Source organism: Neovison vison, chromosome 6, assembly GCF_020171115.1.
Source record: "Neovison vison isolate M4711 chromosome 6, ASM_NN_V1, whole genome shotgun sequence".
Classification (NCBI taxonomy): Eukaryota; Metazoa; Chordata; class Mammalia; order Carnivora; family Mustelidae; genus Neogale; species Neogale vison.
The window spans coordinates 129,163,731-129,180,457 of record NC_058096.1 but is presented as its reverse complement, the minus strand read 5'-3'; the positions used below and the strand labels follow the sequence as shown (position 1 = coordinate 129,180,457).

The 16,727-nt window shown below is 39.2% G+C and overlaps 1 protein-coding gene across 8 annotated transcripts in view; it reads left to right on the top strand.

Annotated features, from left to right (window-relative positions):
- CEP63 (centrosomal protein 63) overlaps positions 1–15,320 on the top strand; it is a 58,456-nt gene extending 43,136 nt beyond the window's left edge. For 7 of the 8 annotated variants that reach the window (XM_044252317.1, XM_044252322.1, XM_044252319.1 and 4 more), the window contains 8 exons: positions 797–936; positions 1,770–1,907; positions 4,609–4,723; positions 5,616–5,813; positions 8,087–8,173; positions 11,634–11,839; positions 12,664–12,940; positions 14,924–15,320. In XM_044252317.1, coding sequence (XP_044108252.1) covers positions 797–936; positions 1,770–1,907; positions 4,609–4,723; positions 5,616–5,813; positions 8,087–8,173; positions 11,634–11,839; positions 12,664–12,940; positions 14,924–15,082 — 1,320 coding nt within the window. In that variant the 3' untranslated portion in view covers positions 15,083–15,320. The remainder of the gene's footprint in view (positions 1–796; positions 937–1,769; positions 1,908–4,608; positions 4,724–5,615; positions 5,814–8,086; positions 8,174–11,633; positions 11,840–12,663; positions 12,941–14,923) is intronic. The other variant, XM_044252321.1, reaches the window with a different exon arrangement.
- Positions 15,321–16,727: the final 1,407 nt, after the last annotated feature.

The window sequence follows — 16,727 nt, the reverse complement described above, 5'->3', positions numbered from 1 at the left end:
TCTGTTCTTTCCTGAGTTGTTAATTTTAGTTATTCTTACCAGTGTATGGTAGTATCTGGTTGTGGTTTTGATTTGTATTTCTCTGATGCTGAGTGATGTTGAACATTTTTTCATGTGTGTCTGTTGGCCATTTGTATGTCTTCTTTGGAGAAAATGTCTCTTCATGTCTTCTGCCCATTTCTTGGCCGGATTTTTTATTTTTGGGGTATTAAGTTTGATGAGTTCTTTATGGATTTTGGTCAGTAGCCCCTTATTTGGTTAGGCATTTGCAAATATCTTCTCCCATTCCGTGGGTTGCCTTTTAGTTTTGCTGACTGTTTCCTTTGCTGGGCAAGAGCTTTTTATCTTGATGAAGTCCCAGTAGTTCATTTTTGCCCTTTTCCCCCTTGCTTTTGGCAATGTGTCTAGTAAGAAGTTGCTGCAGCCAAGGTCAAAGAGGTTGCTGCCTGTGTTCTCTAGGATTTTGGTGGATTCCTGTCTCACATTTAGGGCTTTCATTCATTTCTTGTTTATTTTTGTATATGGTGTAAGAAAGTAGTCCAGTTCATGCTTCTGCATTTGGCTGTCCAATTTTCCCATCATCATTTGTTGACTAATTAGAATTTAAATAAGAACTTAAAGAAAATTAACCTTGAACTTGGTTCGAGAATCTATGGATTCTTCCATATTCCCTAGCTAATGGATCAGACATTGATAGCCTTATTAATATTGTACCTGTTATAGTCTGACTCTCTAGCTTTCTTTTCTCATGAAATAGAAAAATTGTAATAACATCTGACTTTTTTCTATTTTTCAGATTCTTCAGGAAGAAAAGAGAGAATTGAAAGCAACACTTCAGTCTCAAGAAAATTGCATGCATGAGGAAAGAATGCAAAAGGAGAAGCTACAGGCAAAGTTAAAGCCAACTGACACTCAACACACACTAGAGACCGTAAGGTATAATTAATCTTCAATATTAATTACATCCACTTGGAGATTTGGCATTGAGAACCAGTTTTAATATTATTATATACTCATAATTTTGTGTTTGATCGCATTATGGGTTTTCTTATTCACCTTTAATTTCTGAGTTGGATTTTTATAGCGTTATACAATTTTGTGTGGTTAACTTTTTTCTGCCTCCATTCTGGGTCCCTAATGAAAAGATTGTAATGTTAGAAAGTAGAAACCACTTGGTCAATCTATACTCTTGGTAAAACTCCAAATGTGGAAGGAATTGTGGTCCATTTCTCCTGGAATGCCTCCCTTTCTTGGTGGACTAGGTCATGACAAGTGGCTGCTTGTCATCAACATCATCAATAAGGCAACTATCGAGATAGCTCATTAAAAAAAAATCCTTCACCTCATTGTATTTCTATGTAGGAATTATTTCCGTGAGGCTTGTAGTGGAGAGTAATAGAAGGAACTATGCTCCTTTTGCTTGATTTAAGTCTGGTATACATTTCTGTACTTGCCAGAACTTTCCTGTAACTTTTTCAGCTTTTTTGGCTCAAGGTATCAAGTGGAAACAAAAAGTTTTGTCATTTTGCCTTTTTCCTTGAAAAACAGGCCAAATCTCAGTTGAAAAAGGAATTAACTGCTGCTGACTTTTTTGGGAAGCATCATCTGACGCCTCTTTATTCTCCCAAGTGTTCTTTTCCTGAAGCAGGAGACAAACTGAAGAGTTCCGAAGAGTTTCATTACCAAAAACAAGTGGGAAACATGAACTAATTGTGCATTATTTTATTTGCGAAGATTAGAGGTCTTTAACAGCCCTCCTCTGTCTTTAGGTCACTGGAGGAGTCACAGGCTGAAAGGAGGTACACCTTGCAAGAGCAGGGGGACTTAGGCAACATGCTGTCCCATCTGGATTTCACCCACAGTAGTGAAGAACTTCTGCAGGCAGAGGTGACTCGTTTGGAAGGCAGGTAGATAATTACATACACATTTCAAAAATGTTCAAGTAGCTAAAAATGATTCTTGATCATCATATTGATAAAGTAAACTAATGTAATAGTCTTAGTGAAGGGGCACCTGCATGGTTCAGTCACTTAAGCAACTGACTCCTGATTTTGGCACAGGTCATGATAGCAGGGTTGTGAGATGGAGTCCCATGCCAGGCTCTATGCTTGGTGGCAGTTTCCTGTCCCTCTGCTCCTCTCCCTGCTTGTGCTCGCTCTCCCTGTCTCAAAGAAATAAATAAAATCTTTAAATAAGTAGTCTTAGTGAAAAAATAAGTGTTTCTTTTCTTTAGCACCCACAGATAGCCCAACTTTTTATTTCATTGCAAAAACAGAAGCAGTGAAAGGAGAGTTTCCTAATTTTTCTACCACCAAATCTACCAGTCTGCCTGCATCTGTGCCTGTAGTCTGTTAGAACACACAAGCTGATAGATGACATGTCTGTTCCCCTAGGATTTCACTATTGTCCTGTTTGCACAGTTTTAAATTTTCTTTTTACATCATCAAGTTCTTCCTTTCTGCTGAATCATTCTCACTGGTATAAAGTAGGCTTTAATATTTCCCATACTGGGAAAAGATTAAAACCCTCCTTGAATCCTATATCCCTGGCAAGTTCTTCCCACATTTCTCTGCTCTCCTTCAAAATCAGATTCTTCAAAAGAGCTTTCTATACTGACTATACCAATTTTAATTTTGCATTTTGCCTGTGTAGAACGTTTCCAGTTAGGCTCTGCCCTGTACCAGCTATCTCACTGGAGCCACTCTCAGCGAGGGCACACTAGGCAAATGGTGCTTCTTCCCTCTTTCCCGAAGTGCTGCTGATCATTTCCTTGGTGCTGGTTGAATCCCGAGCTATGCTAGAGCATACCCAGCTCACCCGTTCCATCATCGTACTTGTGAACTTCTGTTTGTCATACCTCTAAACTCTGTGACTTGGAAGAGTTTGATAATTTGTTTTAAACATGAAATGTTATTATTTGTAAACTAATTTTTTCTGTATGTAAAAGATTTAAAAATATATGAACTGTTAGCCTTTAGGCAAACAAACAACAAACATTTTGCTCTTTTACCCTTTCAAGTTTATCTTTAAGTTTTACGTTTTTTACTTAATTATTTCTGTTTTTGGAAACCACCAGATATTTTCTTTACATATTAAATACCATGCAGACACCGTTTTTTGCTTTATTTGTTTTGCACCTTGAAATACTTAAGATATTCTTGGTTATCATTATTGAGGTGGATGTGTATGCTTTATTTATTTATTTTTTTTAAAAAGATTTTATTTATTTATCTGAGAGAGAGAGAAAGAGTGAATTAGAGGTGGCACCAGCTGGGGAGAGAGGCAGAGGGAGAGGGAGAAGCAGATTCCCCACTGAGCAGGGAGCCTGATGCCAGGCTCAGACTCAGGACCCTGAAATCATGACCTGAGCCAAGGTAGATGTTTAACCAATGGAACCACCCAGGCGCCCCAGGTGTGTACACTTTAGATTAAATAAAATAAAGCCCTTGCTTTATTTTGTTTATTTTTTAAATTTATTTTCTTTATCTTTATTTTATTTTGCCATCAAGAGCAAGAGTCTGTGAGTGGCTGCGGGGAGGAGCAGAGGGAGAGGGAGAGAGAGAATCTTAAGCAGGGTGCACACACAGTGCAGAGCCTGACATGGGGCTTGATCTCACAACCTTGAGATCATGACTGGAGCCGAAATCAAGAGTCTTGATTAACTGATGGAGCCACCTAACTGCCCCAAACTTTATTATTCTTTTTGATATTGGAACTGAAATTTATATCTTCTAGCATAGATTTTCCATTGATTGACTTTTTATTATCTTACTTGTGAGTATATTTTACTGTGCTCCCATCAGACTCTAAGGACCTACTTCTTATTTCTGACTTGCAGCATGACCTTACACCCTTAGCCTCTTTAAGCCTCAGTTTTCCCATCAGTAGCTAGGACAAGAGTATCTTGTGATTTTTTTCTCTCTCTTCCTCAGTGTTTGACACACTGTACTAATGTACTTAGTACCAAATAAGCGAGCATTCTAGGATATTGAGAAATAGGTAAAATTGAGATAAATGGAAATAAACACCAGTGTTCAGTAATAAAAATGACTTAAAAATTTTTTTTATCAAAAGAAAAAGGAACCCATTATTAAATAGTTTATTTGTATTGTTTAGTTTAAACAAAATATTCCCTGAGAAAGGAGCAAAAGGATTTTATTAGCAAAAGTGAGTGGTGAGATCTGAGTTATGGTGCCCCTGAGGTTCTCATATCTGGTGAGGGATTGATTCCTAAGTAAGGGTGACAAGTGGAAGCTTTGTGTAGGCTGGAATTGTAATCAAGTATGGTAGAGATTAGAATTAGGATGGTAACTCCTGTCCAGTTTAAGAGAGAAAAGTGGTAAAGTTGCTGTAATCTTCAGAATTTTATAACCAGTTAAATTTTAAGCAGAGACAAAGGGTGTAGATAAACACAGAAATCAAAAATATCCCCAAAAGTTTGAATTGGATTTAGTTGCCTCTGTTGATGAGGAAATTGGAAATGAGTTTTAAATTGGGGTGGGAGGTGCTATTTAATAATTATTGGACAACAAAAGGTAAGTTAGATAATTGAATCTGTGGGATTCAGGGTTTTTGAAGTATGTGATCATATTTTTGTCTCATACACAGCTTGGAGTCTGTGAGTGCAACATGTAAACAACTGAGCCAAGAACTGATGGAAAAATATGAAGAATTGAAGAAGATGGAAGTACATAACAATGAGTACAGGGCAGAGATTAAGAAGGTAAAAATCTGCCTGTCTGCAGTCATCAAGATGTATATATTAGTGGACTGAGCTGTGGGTTGGAAGGTCACAGGAGTTATATTTAATGAGAGAAAAATGTGGTTCATGGAGCCACTTGGTATTCAGGAGTAGACACACACCCGCAGCGTGCTTAGGGAAAGTCTTTGTCATCCTCAGGGATGCCATAGAAGCGTTTTCGAGGTAGTTGAAGCCTCTCCTCTCTGAACTCTAAGCTTTATTTTAAACACGTTTTGATGAAAAACTTTCTAAACGATTTACACTCTTTTGCTTTCAAAACGGTTTCATATGAACGAGCACTTAATATTTTCATAGACTGAAGGTGGTTGTTAAGGAATTCTGAGATACGTATTCTGTGCCGTGGTGTACTCAATATCCTCGTTGGCTGCTGAGGTGTGCAGAGCTGTCTGTCTGCATTCATGGGCCCTGGCTGCTGTGTTTGTTGACTCGTAATTTTTATCACTTATTTGAGATTACTTCTAGCTTCCTTCTTCCTCTTGCCTTTCTGTTGTCTTTTGTGGACAAGGAAGCCATATAAACAAAATTTTTAGCTTTGCCACTGGAAAAAAAAATAATGAAGTGCACAGGAGCTGTCTTCTAAATAATACGCGCATGGACTTAGACACAGGTTCTCAGCATTTGAATAAACCATCTCTCCCCGTTTTGAGATTAATAAGTTATTGTGGGTGTAGCCATCTGACCTTCAGTGTAGACATACAGCTTGGTAAATTGCTAATTTTCTGCAGACTGAATTAAGGAAAATAATTCATGTCTTGGGGTAAGGTAAAAATTGCCCTATTATTTTAACTATTGACATATTTGTCTGTGTGTTTTTCTTTTTATTCTTTATGCTTTCCTTTCTGTTTCTTTGTAGTTGAAAGAACAGATTTTACAGGCTGAACAAAGTTACAGTTCGGCATTAGAAGGAATGAAGATGGAAATCTCGCAGCTAACTCGAGAGTTACACCAGCGAGACATCACTATTGCTTCCACCAAAAGCTCATCCTCTGACATGGAAAAGCGACTCAAAGCAGAGATACAAAAGGCAGAAGCAAAAGCCGTAGAACACAAGGTGAAGCTTGAATAAAAACTCTTCAAGTATTTTGAAGATTGAATTCAGTATAAAAATAATTTCCACAGTATTTCATTCAGCAAATTTTTATTAGACTCCCGCAGTGGGCTGAGGTGTGCTGGTTCACAAGCATTCTGTGAGGATTGGTGGGGAGGGGAGAGTGGGTACAGAGTAAGAGGCTGTGTCTGTTGTGCATAGCAAGAGTGTGATGTGTTCACAGGAACAGATTGGAATACACATGGGTGAGTGCCCCAAGGAAGGGAACTGAGAAGCAGGGACTGGCTTCCGATGGTCCCTGCTGGCATGGGAAGGGCTTAGTGTTCTCTTGAAGCCATTAGGGAATGGCTGTAAGGAGGCATCAAGGTTCTCTCGGTTGTGATATGGAGAGTGTGCAAGGAGGCAGAGAGACCACTCAGATGCTCTTACAGCAGTAAGATGGTGGCTCGAGCAGGGAGCAGAGGAAGTCGAGGGGAATGCAGGAATTCTGAGATACGTAGCTGGTAAAATTGACTGGGCTTTGCATTTGATTGGACCGGGAGGGCGAGTTAGACAGAATTAGGGGAAGATGTCACTCAGGATTGCATTGTGGGCGATTGAGTAGAAAGTGATGCCGTTTAGTGCAGGAGAGAAAAGATAGGGAGCAGGTTAAGGAAGATACTGAGTTTGTTTGAAAGTGACACAAAATAGGGAAGCTGGTGGAACAGACACTGTTTTGAGATTAAGGCTGGATGTTTGTAGGAAATATCTAATAGTCAATTCCACAGAAGACCTGGAGTTCAAGGTTAGAATCAGGGTGAGGCATTTGAAACACCCTGAGAGACTTAGAAAATGTGGTGAGAAAGCATAGAGATAAAGACAGAGATTGAACCACACTTGGGGAACTACTCATTTAGGGTAAAAGGCATTAGAATAGAGCTTAAAAAAAAAAAAAAAGTAGCAATGAGGAAGAAAACTGGATAGTTTTCACCAAGGAAGCAGGAAACCAAAGAAGGCCAGAGTCTGTTTCAAGTGGCAATGGTGGAGCAGACCAGCTGAGGAGAGTGAGGAGGGAGAGTAAGTCACAGGCACACCTGCTCTTACTGCACTTTGCTTTATTACACACTGCGGATGTTACATTTTTCACAGACTGAAGGTTTGTGTCAACCCTGTGATGAGCAAGTCAGTCAGCACCATTTTTCCAACAGCATTTGCTCACTTCATGTCTCTCTATCACATTTTGGTAATTCTCGCAGATTTCAAACATTTTCATTATTACTATATTTGTATGGCAGTCCATGATCAGTAATTATAACCTGCTGAAAGCTCAGGTGGGGGTTAGCATTTTTTAGCCAAAAAGTATTTTAAAATTAAAGTGCATACATTTTTTTTTTTAGACATAATGCTATTGGACACTTAATAGACTACAGTATAGTGTAAACATAACTTTTATATGCACGGGGAAACCAAAGTATTTATTTGACTCATTTTATTGTGATACTTGCTATATTGTGGCGCTCTGGGATTGACCCTGCAACATCTCCGAGGTTGTCTGTAGTCTCTTGTGAAAGGAGTGCAGTCCCTGTGATGTCGGAGGTGGAAGCTGCATGAGAGGAGGCTAACACTGGAGAGTGGGAGGGATTGACCAGGGAATGTGGTCATCTTTTTTTTTTTTTTTTTAAAGATTGATTTGTTGGTTGATTGATTGGTTTGAAAGAGCGAGCACGAGCAGGGAGAGGGGCAAAGGAAAGGGAGAGGGAGATAATCTCAAGCAGACAACCCACTGGACACAGAGCCCCGATGTGGGGCTTGATCTCCGGACCCTGAGTTTGTGACCTTAGCCAAATCAAGAGTCAGCCGCTTAACCGGCTGAGCCACCCGAGTGCCCCAAACTCATTCATCTTATATTTTAAATACATGTGTGTTAATACATCTTGACATATCTTTTTAAAAAATCTTTTTATTTTTTAATTTTTTTGATGATTTTATTTCTTTGAGAGAGAGACCATGCATGCATGAGTGGCAGGGAGGGAGAGAGGGAGAAGCAGACTCCCTGCTGGGCAGGGAGCTTGTTTCAGGGCTCTATCCCAGGACCTTAACCAACTGAGCCACTCAGATGCCATTAAAAAATCTTTTTAGAAAGATATTTATATATATAAATATGTTATATGTTTATTAATATATTAATATATTTCTATGAATGAATAATGCATCTTTGCCTAAGGAAAATGATATATGGACACATTTTGTAGATGCATTTGATATATTTGTTTGTTTTTCTGCTTTTCCCTTCTCAGGAGATTTTAGGACAGATGGAGTCACTCAAGTTAGAAAATCGTCATCTCTCTGAAATGGTGATGAAATTGGAATTGGGTTTACACGAGGTACATAATAGAAACTTAAGTTTATCTGTTATCCAAGCCTTTTAAAAAAAATCACTTTGTAAATACTGACATTTTAAAGAGAGAGTGAGGATCAAACTGTGGAATGATCCTTCTGCAGAAACTTGCTCAAATAAAAAGAAGTCAAGACAGTGATGGCAGTGGGCAAAATACCACTCCCCACTTCAGCAACTGGCAGATCTTATATATGACAAAATACATGTACAGTCTGTGATCTTAGTAGGGAGCATGTACATAAAGTGCTTAGCATTGTGCCTGGCATTTAGCAAGTGCACAATTAATGTTAGGTGCTATTGTTATTATTGTTACAATGATTATGTTCATAATATGTTTTTCTTATAAAGTATATCATCTTTTATATAATTTGCCTTTTATTATATTTCTATAAGATATAATTCATTTAGTCAAATATTCTGAAATATTTTGTGTTCAAAGTATTTTCATAGGTAATGAGATGGACGCAGTGATGAGTCAGATAGAATTCTTGGCTGTAAGAGATTGAGAGTGAACTAGTAGGGGAGCATGAGTAGTGTGTACCAGCTCCTGTGAAACGGGGAGATTGTGCTTAGTTACAGTGGGTTCATAAACGGTATGGATGTCCTTTCAGCTATTTTGCTATAAAATCCTTATAATTTGCAAAATGACCCATCTATTCTGACCCATTTCTTCTTAATGTAGGTCAAATGCTCAGAGATTGTAGAAATTTTTTCTCTCTGCATTTCCAGAGACTCAGTGCCCCAGAGACGTATGGCTACACAACACCCCTATTCACTACTAAGTAGTTTTAATTTCACAATCATGGATTATGGAGACTGCAGTGGAAGAAAGTGCAAAACGTTAAATGAACACTTTATTTCAAGTAAAAGAAAATATCGGGGACTGTTTTTATAATCTTTTGGGACAATAAGATTATCTTAGCATTATAAACTGTAAAGAATTTTACAACATAAATAATTTTGCAACATTAAAATGTAAAATTTGTGGATGGCAAAAGACCCCATAAAAAAGACTAATAGACTGGGGGAAACAATCTATAAATAGACAAAAGTTAATATATTAATATAAGGATTTCCTGGAAATATAATAAAAAGATTAGAATCCAATAGAAAAATGGACAAAGAACAGGGATAATTCATAAAAGTAATGCAAAAATCCAGTAAACAAGAAAAGCTGTTCAGCATCCCTAATAATCAAAACTAAATAGGTAAATACTTTTTTGCCAACTGGCTTGACAATGATTTTTAAAAATGAATATAGCCAGTATTGGCGAGGATACAAGGCAACAGGCTCTTGTGCTCTGTTAATGGGAAAGTGAATTGGTATAGCCATTCTAGGGGACAATTTAGCAATATCCATTAAACTTGTAAATATATATAGCCTATAAACTTCTGGGTCATGTGCATTTCTGATTTTGATAATTATTGCAGAGTAGTTTTCCAGAAAGGTCATATCAGTTTGCATTCCCATAGAATCCATCCTACAGGAGCAAATGTGCTGAAATAGCCATTTTGGTGTTATTTGCAATGTACAAAATTTTGAAGTAAACTAAATGTTAATCTGTAGAAGGATGATTGATTTGTGGCTGTCTATACTATGAAATATTATGTCATTTAAGGTGGCAGATGAAAATACACATCTGATCTTGCTCCTTCCCAAATCCCTCTAACACTGTAATGAAAGGATTTTTTTTAAGTGCAAACCAACAAGGGAAGGGAAAAAGAGGAGAGGAGAGAGCAGCTAAACCCTTTGTAAGGAGGACGTTGGAGGGAGAGAGGAAGGAAGGAAGGAAGGAAGGAAGGAAGGAAGGAAGGAGATTTTATTTACCCCTATAAAGCCTATCTATATGAAGCTAGTATGGAGAAAGCCAAGGACCAACCTGATTTATACCACAGAAACTTCAAAAGGCTCAGGATTTGGCTGGCAATACCTGATTGAGAGAATCTTATCTTATACAGTGATTACCTGTTCATATTTAAGAGTTGGGAACCCTCAGGGGTGCTTAAACCAGACTATGACCAGAGATTCTGTTGAGCTTAATTTCTCCTGAAATTCCCATCTAACAGTGAATTTGTTCACACAGCCCAGCATGTGCTTGGCACACAATTTTTATATTACCTCTCACATTAATTTTTTTAAATTGTTAATAAAATAATTAGAGAAAACTTTAAAAGATGACTGCCAAAAGCAAAGCACTGTTTTTTTTTTATAAAAAATGTATATTCAGTGACATCAAACATCAGCCTCTAACTGGTCAAAATCCCATCAAGCAGTTTAAACTTCCTCTGGTTTTGAAATTACACACAGTGTGAACATGTTGTGTATATGAAGAATAATTTTTAGAAAGTTTCTTTTTTCATTTTACCACCTAGGCAGGTAGAATTACTTTTACAAATGGATGTTTGGATTAAATAACTATTTTAATGAAATAATCTAATTATTTTAATAATGAAAACAGTAGCTCTGGTAAAATTATTTGCCACCTTTAAAAAATTGACAGTAGTTTTTCATTTACTCTTATGTCCTGCCTTTTTTTTTTTTTTTTGAGATTTTTAACTGGCATTTACAACTTACTAAAAAATTCTGTGACTTCTCCTCACTACTGGTATACAGATAGTCAAAGGCTACATTTTAAAGTTTATGTTTTAATTCTGTTAAACTACTTCGACCAACTTATTATCAGAAAATTCTTTATAGAAAAGATCAAGCTAAATATCATATTAAATTCCAGAGAAAATTATCATAATTTTTCAGAATGCTAACAAAATATTTTGTCATTAGAGAAAAAACAAATGGTCTAGACTACTGTGTTTTCAGGAAGTATTACCAGGAAACACCTAGAAAAGTAAAATTCAGGATCACAGAACCCAGACCAGATCAGAATAGAATCACCTACCTTACACCTGAATGCTGTCTCGCTGTGTACTTCAAACTGATTTCTCGTACCACAACAGGTGCTGATGTTAAGTAAAAGTCCTTAAGACCAGAGAGTACTTATTTAAAAGTTGTCCCTGCCAGTTGGAATTCCTTTTCTGAACCTTCTGTTCAGATGTCTTTCTTTGAACTAGGTCTCTCAGTTTTCTTCCATAGAGCTCTGGAAGAACCCATACTGCTATTTTCTTTCTTTTTTCTGTTTCTGATTCTCTCTTGTAGCTCTCCACCCTCTGAGTTCCATCCTTCCTCTAGCTCCTTAGATCTTCCTTGGCACATCAGGGAGGCCCATCATGCTCCTCATTTTCCACCCCCACTCACTGTAAGAAACAACACTTGTTTTCTCATAAGGGAGGGGCCCAACCACAAATAGTCACCTTAACCAAAGCAAAGCCATAGATGAACTAGATACAACTAAAAAAAATTTAAAAAAAAAGTAATTTCCCACCAGCTGTATCACAGATCACAAGTATTCTTATACAAATTAAGTAACTCTAGTATTCTTTTTCATTAGGCAAAAGAGATTTCACTAGCAGACCTCCAGGAGAATTATATTGAGGCATTAAATAAATTAGTGTCTGAAAATCAACAACTACAGAAAGATTTGATGGATACTAAGTCTAAGCTGGAAATTTCTACTCAGATGTGCAAAAAAAACCATGACAGGATCTTTAAACCGATACACGGCAGAGCACCTGAGTTCAAGAACACAGAGTTCAAGTAAAGTTTCTTCACAGTTTACTTAAGATGTGTACCATTATAATTCTCATTTCTTTGAGAGTAATTTTAGACTCACAGAAATTAAATCTTCCTCAAACAGCTCTATGTTTGACTCTTAAGTACAGTGTATACAAGTAAAGCTACTATGAAGTCACAAAGTGGCGGAGGAGGGTTATAAAGCACTTTTATTCAGATTTGAGACTCACACACTCTGGACATATATATAAACAGTGTCCTCCCTACCCCGAGCCTTTCCATGCTGCCTCCCACCGCTTGAACCCCCACTGGTACCATAAGAAGTCAGAATTGGCTTTTTTATATTAAGAAAGCTTCCTTTGTATTTTTGGTCAATTAATTATAAGCTGTTACCATAAGAAGTCAGCATTCCAGGAAAACCCACCTGGCTTCAGCTCTTACTATATGGCTCAAGTGTTTTCCTACCAACCTACCAAAGCCTGTGCAGATGCCTCACCTCCACTGCCAGCTTGACACCAGGTCCCCTGTGCACAGTACTTCCCTCTGCCTTAGCACCAAACACACTAGATGACTCCGGCAGCTTGTCTTTCTCACTGTGTTGTCCATGTGTGAGGGCCGGGGCCTGGCAACGGGGATTGGATGTGGGCCTGAATGGATGGGAAGAACAGGGGGTCTGAGTGGACTGCTCATTTTATAAGTTACAGCCTTAAACTGGTTAGCTTGTTCCTTTATTTTTAAGTTCCTTTATTTTAACTTCCTGTAACAGTTAATACTTTTAATACTTTCTGTACTAAAAGGGAAAAGTCACTACAATTTATATTTGTTCTGTTTTCTAATCTGCTATCCAGGCCAACCCATGGCCCGTACAGACATGATGGAATGAAGACTGAGCACTACAAAACAGGTCTTCATTCTCCGAGACGACAAGCGTTGGATAGTATAGAGCCCATGTCTGGGGTCCTCAGCCCCCTGAGTTCTCAGATCACCCCATGCAGTTCTGTCTCTCTGCCTTCTCACTTTCTCTACAAAACTAACTCTCTGCCTTCAGTGCTAGATACAAACGAAGCCAATTATTCTGACACTGTCTCTGAGAGTATAAATGACCAAGAGGAGTTTATGTCTTCGGTATGGAAACTTTCTCATCTTATTATTTATTAAGTCTGTTTAGTTTGGTTTTAGTTTTTATTTGAAGGATAAAGGAGGGTGAGGGGGTGTGTTGGTTCCTTTCTTACTAGTTCTCTATCTCAAGTACTCTGTATTTTTCTCATGTATTTCTGTCTTAGGATTTTGCTTGCAAAGGCATGTTCAGCTGTGATTACTTTTTGAAGTACATCTTAGTTCTGAAAGTTGATAGCCATGCCTTTGTTTTTAACCCTAATTGTAAATTCTTTTCCTGCCTTTTTCAAAAAGAGAAGATCAATTTTATAATTGGAGTGATTGGTTCAAGGAGTGTCTCTGGATGCCAGCATAGTCGTGAGGTCTGGACAGTGAAGAAGGAAGGGAGGAGCTGTGGGAAAGGGAGAAGGGTGGGTAGAGGCAGAGGAAGGAAGTGGTCTGATGCATCCAGAGCACGGATTCAGTACCACACAAGGCGACACTGCGCTGACCTTATGTTCCTGCAGCTGCCATGCAGACTGGAAACTCTTGCCTCCGGCCAGTCATTGCCCTCCCCAGTTAGTGGTCCCACACCTGTGGAGGTTCAGTATTTGTGACTTTTCAGTGTACCAACAAGTCCATGGAGAGGTTCTGTTTTCCTTTTTTAAAGTAAGTCTCCGTTTCACTTACATGTATTCTGAAATCCAAAAATGTCCTCCATTTGGCACAAAACTTAATTGGCACTAAAACCTGACCTGACCTGAACAGATGTGGTAATATGTGTAGACTTTATTTTTCTACTTAACATTTCTACTAGCATTTCTACTTAGCATTTTACTTCAGAAATACCAATATGTTTGATTATGGGACGTTACCTCAGACTCTGATAAGGTAATATAGTAGATCCTTGTTAATCATGGATTCTGTGTTTGTGAATTGCTTACTTACTAAACTATTTGTAACCCCCTGTCAATACTTGAGGGAATCCTATGGTCATTTGTGGTTGTGCGCAGAGCTGTGAGAAATCTGAATCCCCAGACCTGTGCATTCCCAGCTGAGATTGGCCGAGGTGGCACTCTGCCCTTCTGTCCAGCTGTTACACAGAGGTGACCAGACTGGGGAGGAAGTGGGGACAGCACAGTGTAGCATCAGGGGCGTGGGCTCTGGGGCCTGGTGAACAGGGTTGGATTCCCAGCTCTGGCACCCATTAGTGGAACGGCCTCAGGCAAGTCACTTCACACTTCTGAACCTTGTTTTCTTTTTGTAAAATAAAGAAAATTGACTCTACCAGGATGAATTGTTTTAGGATGAGTGTGTGTGTGTGTGTGTGTGTGTTTCCTCAAGGAGCAGTGATGCTTTTTTCAGTAACTCATTGTTTGAGGTGACTCTAGAAATAATGACGGTGTGCGAGGAAGGACTGTGTGCAGTACATGTCCTATATTCCCTTTATGAGCTCTGGATTCTGAAACACCATGGCCCAGAAGTTTCAGATGAGGGATTATGGACTGAAGTTTTGGAGGTGGGAAAGTACTGATTTCACTTGGTATCTAATATGTTATCAGTAGTTTGTTGTACTTTAAAATCAAAGTAACATATTCAGATTTTAAAAGTGAATTTGCAGTAACAGACAGTAAGTATACTCTCTTCTGGGGTATTAAAGGCTATTAAAGGCTATATGTGTACTTTTTATAAAGCCTAAGAAGATATTCTTCAGATCCACAACTAATTTATTTATTTAACACTTTACATTTATACAATTTGGGTCAGAAAGGAAGAGGTCTATATTAATTTTTCCAGGACATCTCTCTCCCTCCCTCCCTCCTTCTCTCTCTCTCCCTCCCTTCCTTCCTCTTTACTAGTTTTATCATTAGGATAAAAACAAATATCTCTTCAGAAGAAAAAGTAGTTTTCTAAAAGTCACCTCTTAACATTTCTGGTTAGAAAATAGCATGAAAATATATGTGAGAAACATACTGTTCAACTTATGTATGTCAAAATTGGTTTCTCCTGCAGTGTCCCTTGCCTGTATCGCCTCTTGGTTCAATAGCTACCAGATTTTTGGAAGAGGAGGAGCTGAGGTCACATCATATTCTAGAGCGCCTAGATGCCCATATTGAAGAACTTAAAAGAGAGAGTGAAAAGACAGTGAAACAATTCACGACCCTAAAGTAGCCTCTAAAAAAAATCACAAACTTGGAAATAAAAATAGACCCTGAAGAATTACTGTCACCCGGAAGTAGCAGCTCTTCATAGCACGAACATACAAAAAAATCTGAAGATGAGACATCCTAACACTGTTGTGAAGAAACCTGAAAAACCAACACTTTTCTGAGGCATTTTCACTGCACTGGTTTGTTGGAAGAACTTTTTCCAGCAATAACTTGTAAGAATAAACCATTTTGCTAGCCTTTTTTTTTTCTCACATTAATATTTCTTTTAAAGTGATATTTTCTCTTGATGACTTAAATGTGACTAGCTATAGACTAATTAAAATAAAGATTTTATGATACAAGTTGAAGATAAAGTAAGAAGTATGTAGTAGAAGCCTGGATTTCAGAGGCAAACTGATCCAAATTCAGGGCAATGGCCTGACCTTGCTGCTTACTAGCCAGCTGGGCTACTAGCATGTACAGAGGCAAAAGAATTTTGCCAAGAAGTTCCCTTTTGCTCCGAACATAAGTATAAGAGAGAGGTGGGGGGAGGGGACGGGCCTGTGGAACATCAGATGGAAATGCTCAGCCTCTGCCTTTCTGAGATCTTTAAAGGGGAGACGAAGGTCTCAGTGTGCAGAAGGTGTTTGAAACCAGGGAGAGTTGATGAAGTCCACCTGATGAAGTCCCCAGGGAGACTGTGTAGGGAGAGAAGAGCAGAAGGCAGGGCCGGTGGTGCTGAAGGACACCAACATCTGAGGGACACAGGCAGTGCATCTGGGTGCAAGCCATCAGGAGGTCCTTTCAGTTCTGCTTCCAGAACCTCTCTCAGATGCAGCCATTTCTCTCCAGTGCCTCCACCCTGTCCAGACTAACCCAGTCTCTCGCTTAGATGCTGGCAGGAGCCTCCTACCTGGCCTCGCTTCCTCTCCTGAACCCAATAAGCAGAACGGTGTCACCACTGCCTCCCTTGAGATTCTTCAGAGGCTTCTTGCTGCACTCAGAAGGACTCTGAATTACCTCCCAGAGCCTACAGAGCCTTCGGTTATGGGGCCTGCCTGCCTCGCGCAGTGCATCGTCTTTCGTCCACAGTGCTCCAGCCATGCTCCCTCCTTTATGTTTCCAGTGCAGCCAGCTTCAGCCTGTTAGGGTCCTTGTCCTTGCTGTGTGCCTGGAATCCCTCTCTCACCTCACCCATGATTGGGGTTTCTTGCCATCAGGTGTTCACCCTTAGGTCTCACCTTGAGGAGACCTCTGACCAGCTTCTCCCAGTTTCTCTAGCTCACCACCTTGAGTTATTCCCTCTATGGTACTCCCCACTCTGAAATCATTCTGTTACTTGATTTAGGTTTTCTGTTCATTTTGTTTTGTTTTAAGTAGGCTCCATGACCACCGTGGAACCCAGCACGCACCTTAAACTCACAGCCCTGAGATTGAGACCTAAACTGAGATCAAGAGTTAGATGCTTCACTGAGCATACAGGGGCCCTTTGATCTATGATTTTATCATCTGTTTTTACCCGTAAGCTCCTTGAGGGCAAGGGCGTTGCCTGTCTGGTTGTGGTGGGGACCTCATGACCCAGCACAAGCCTGGCCCTGTGCAAGTGCTCTGATGGACAAATGTTCTTCCCCAGATGCACCACGCTGTCCCTTCGTGCCTATGTATGT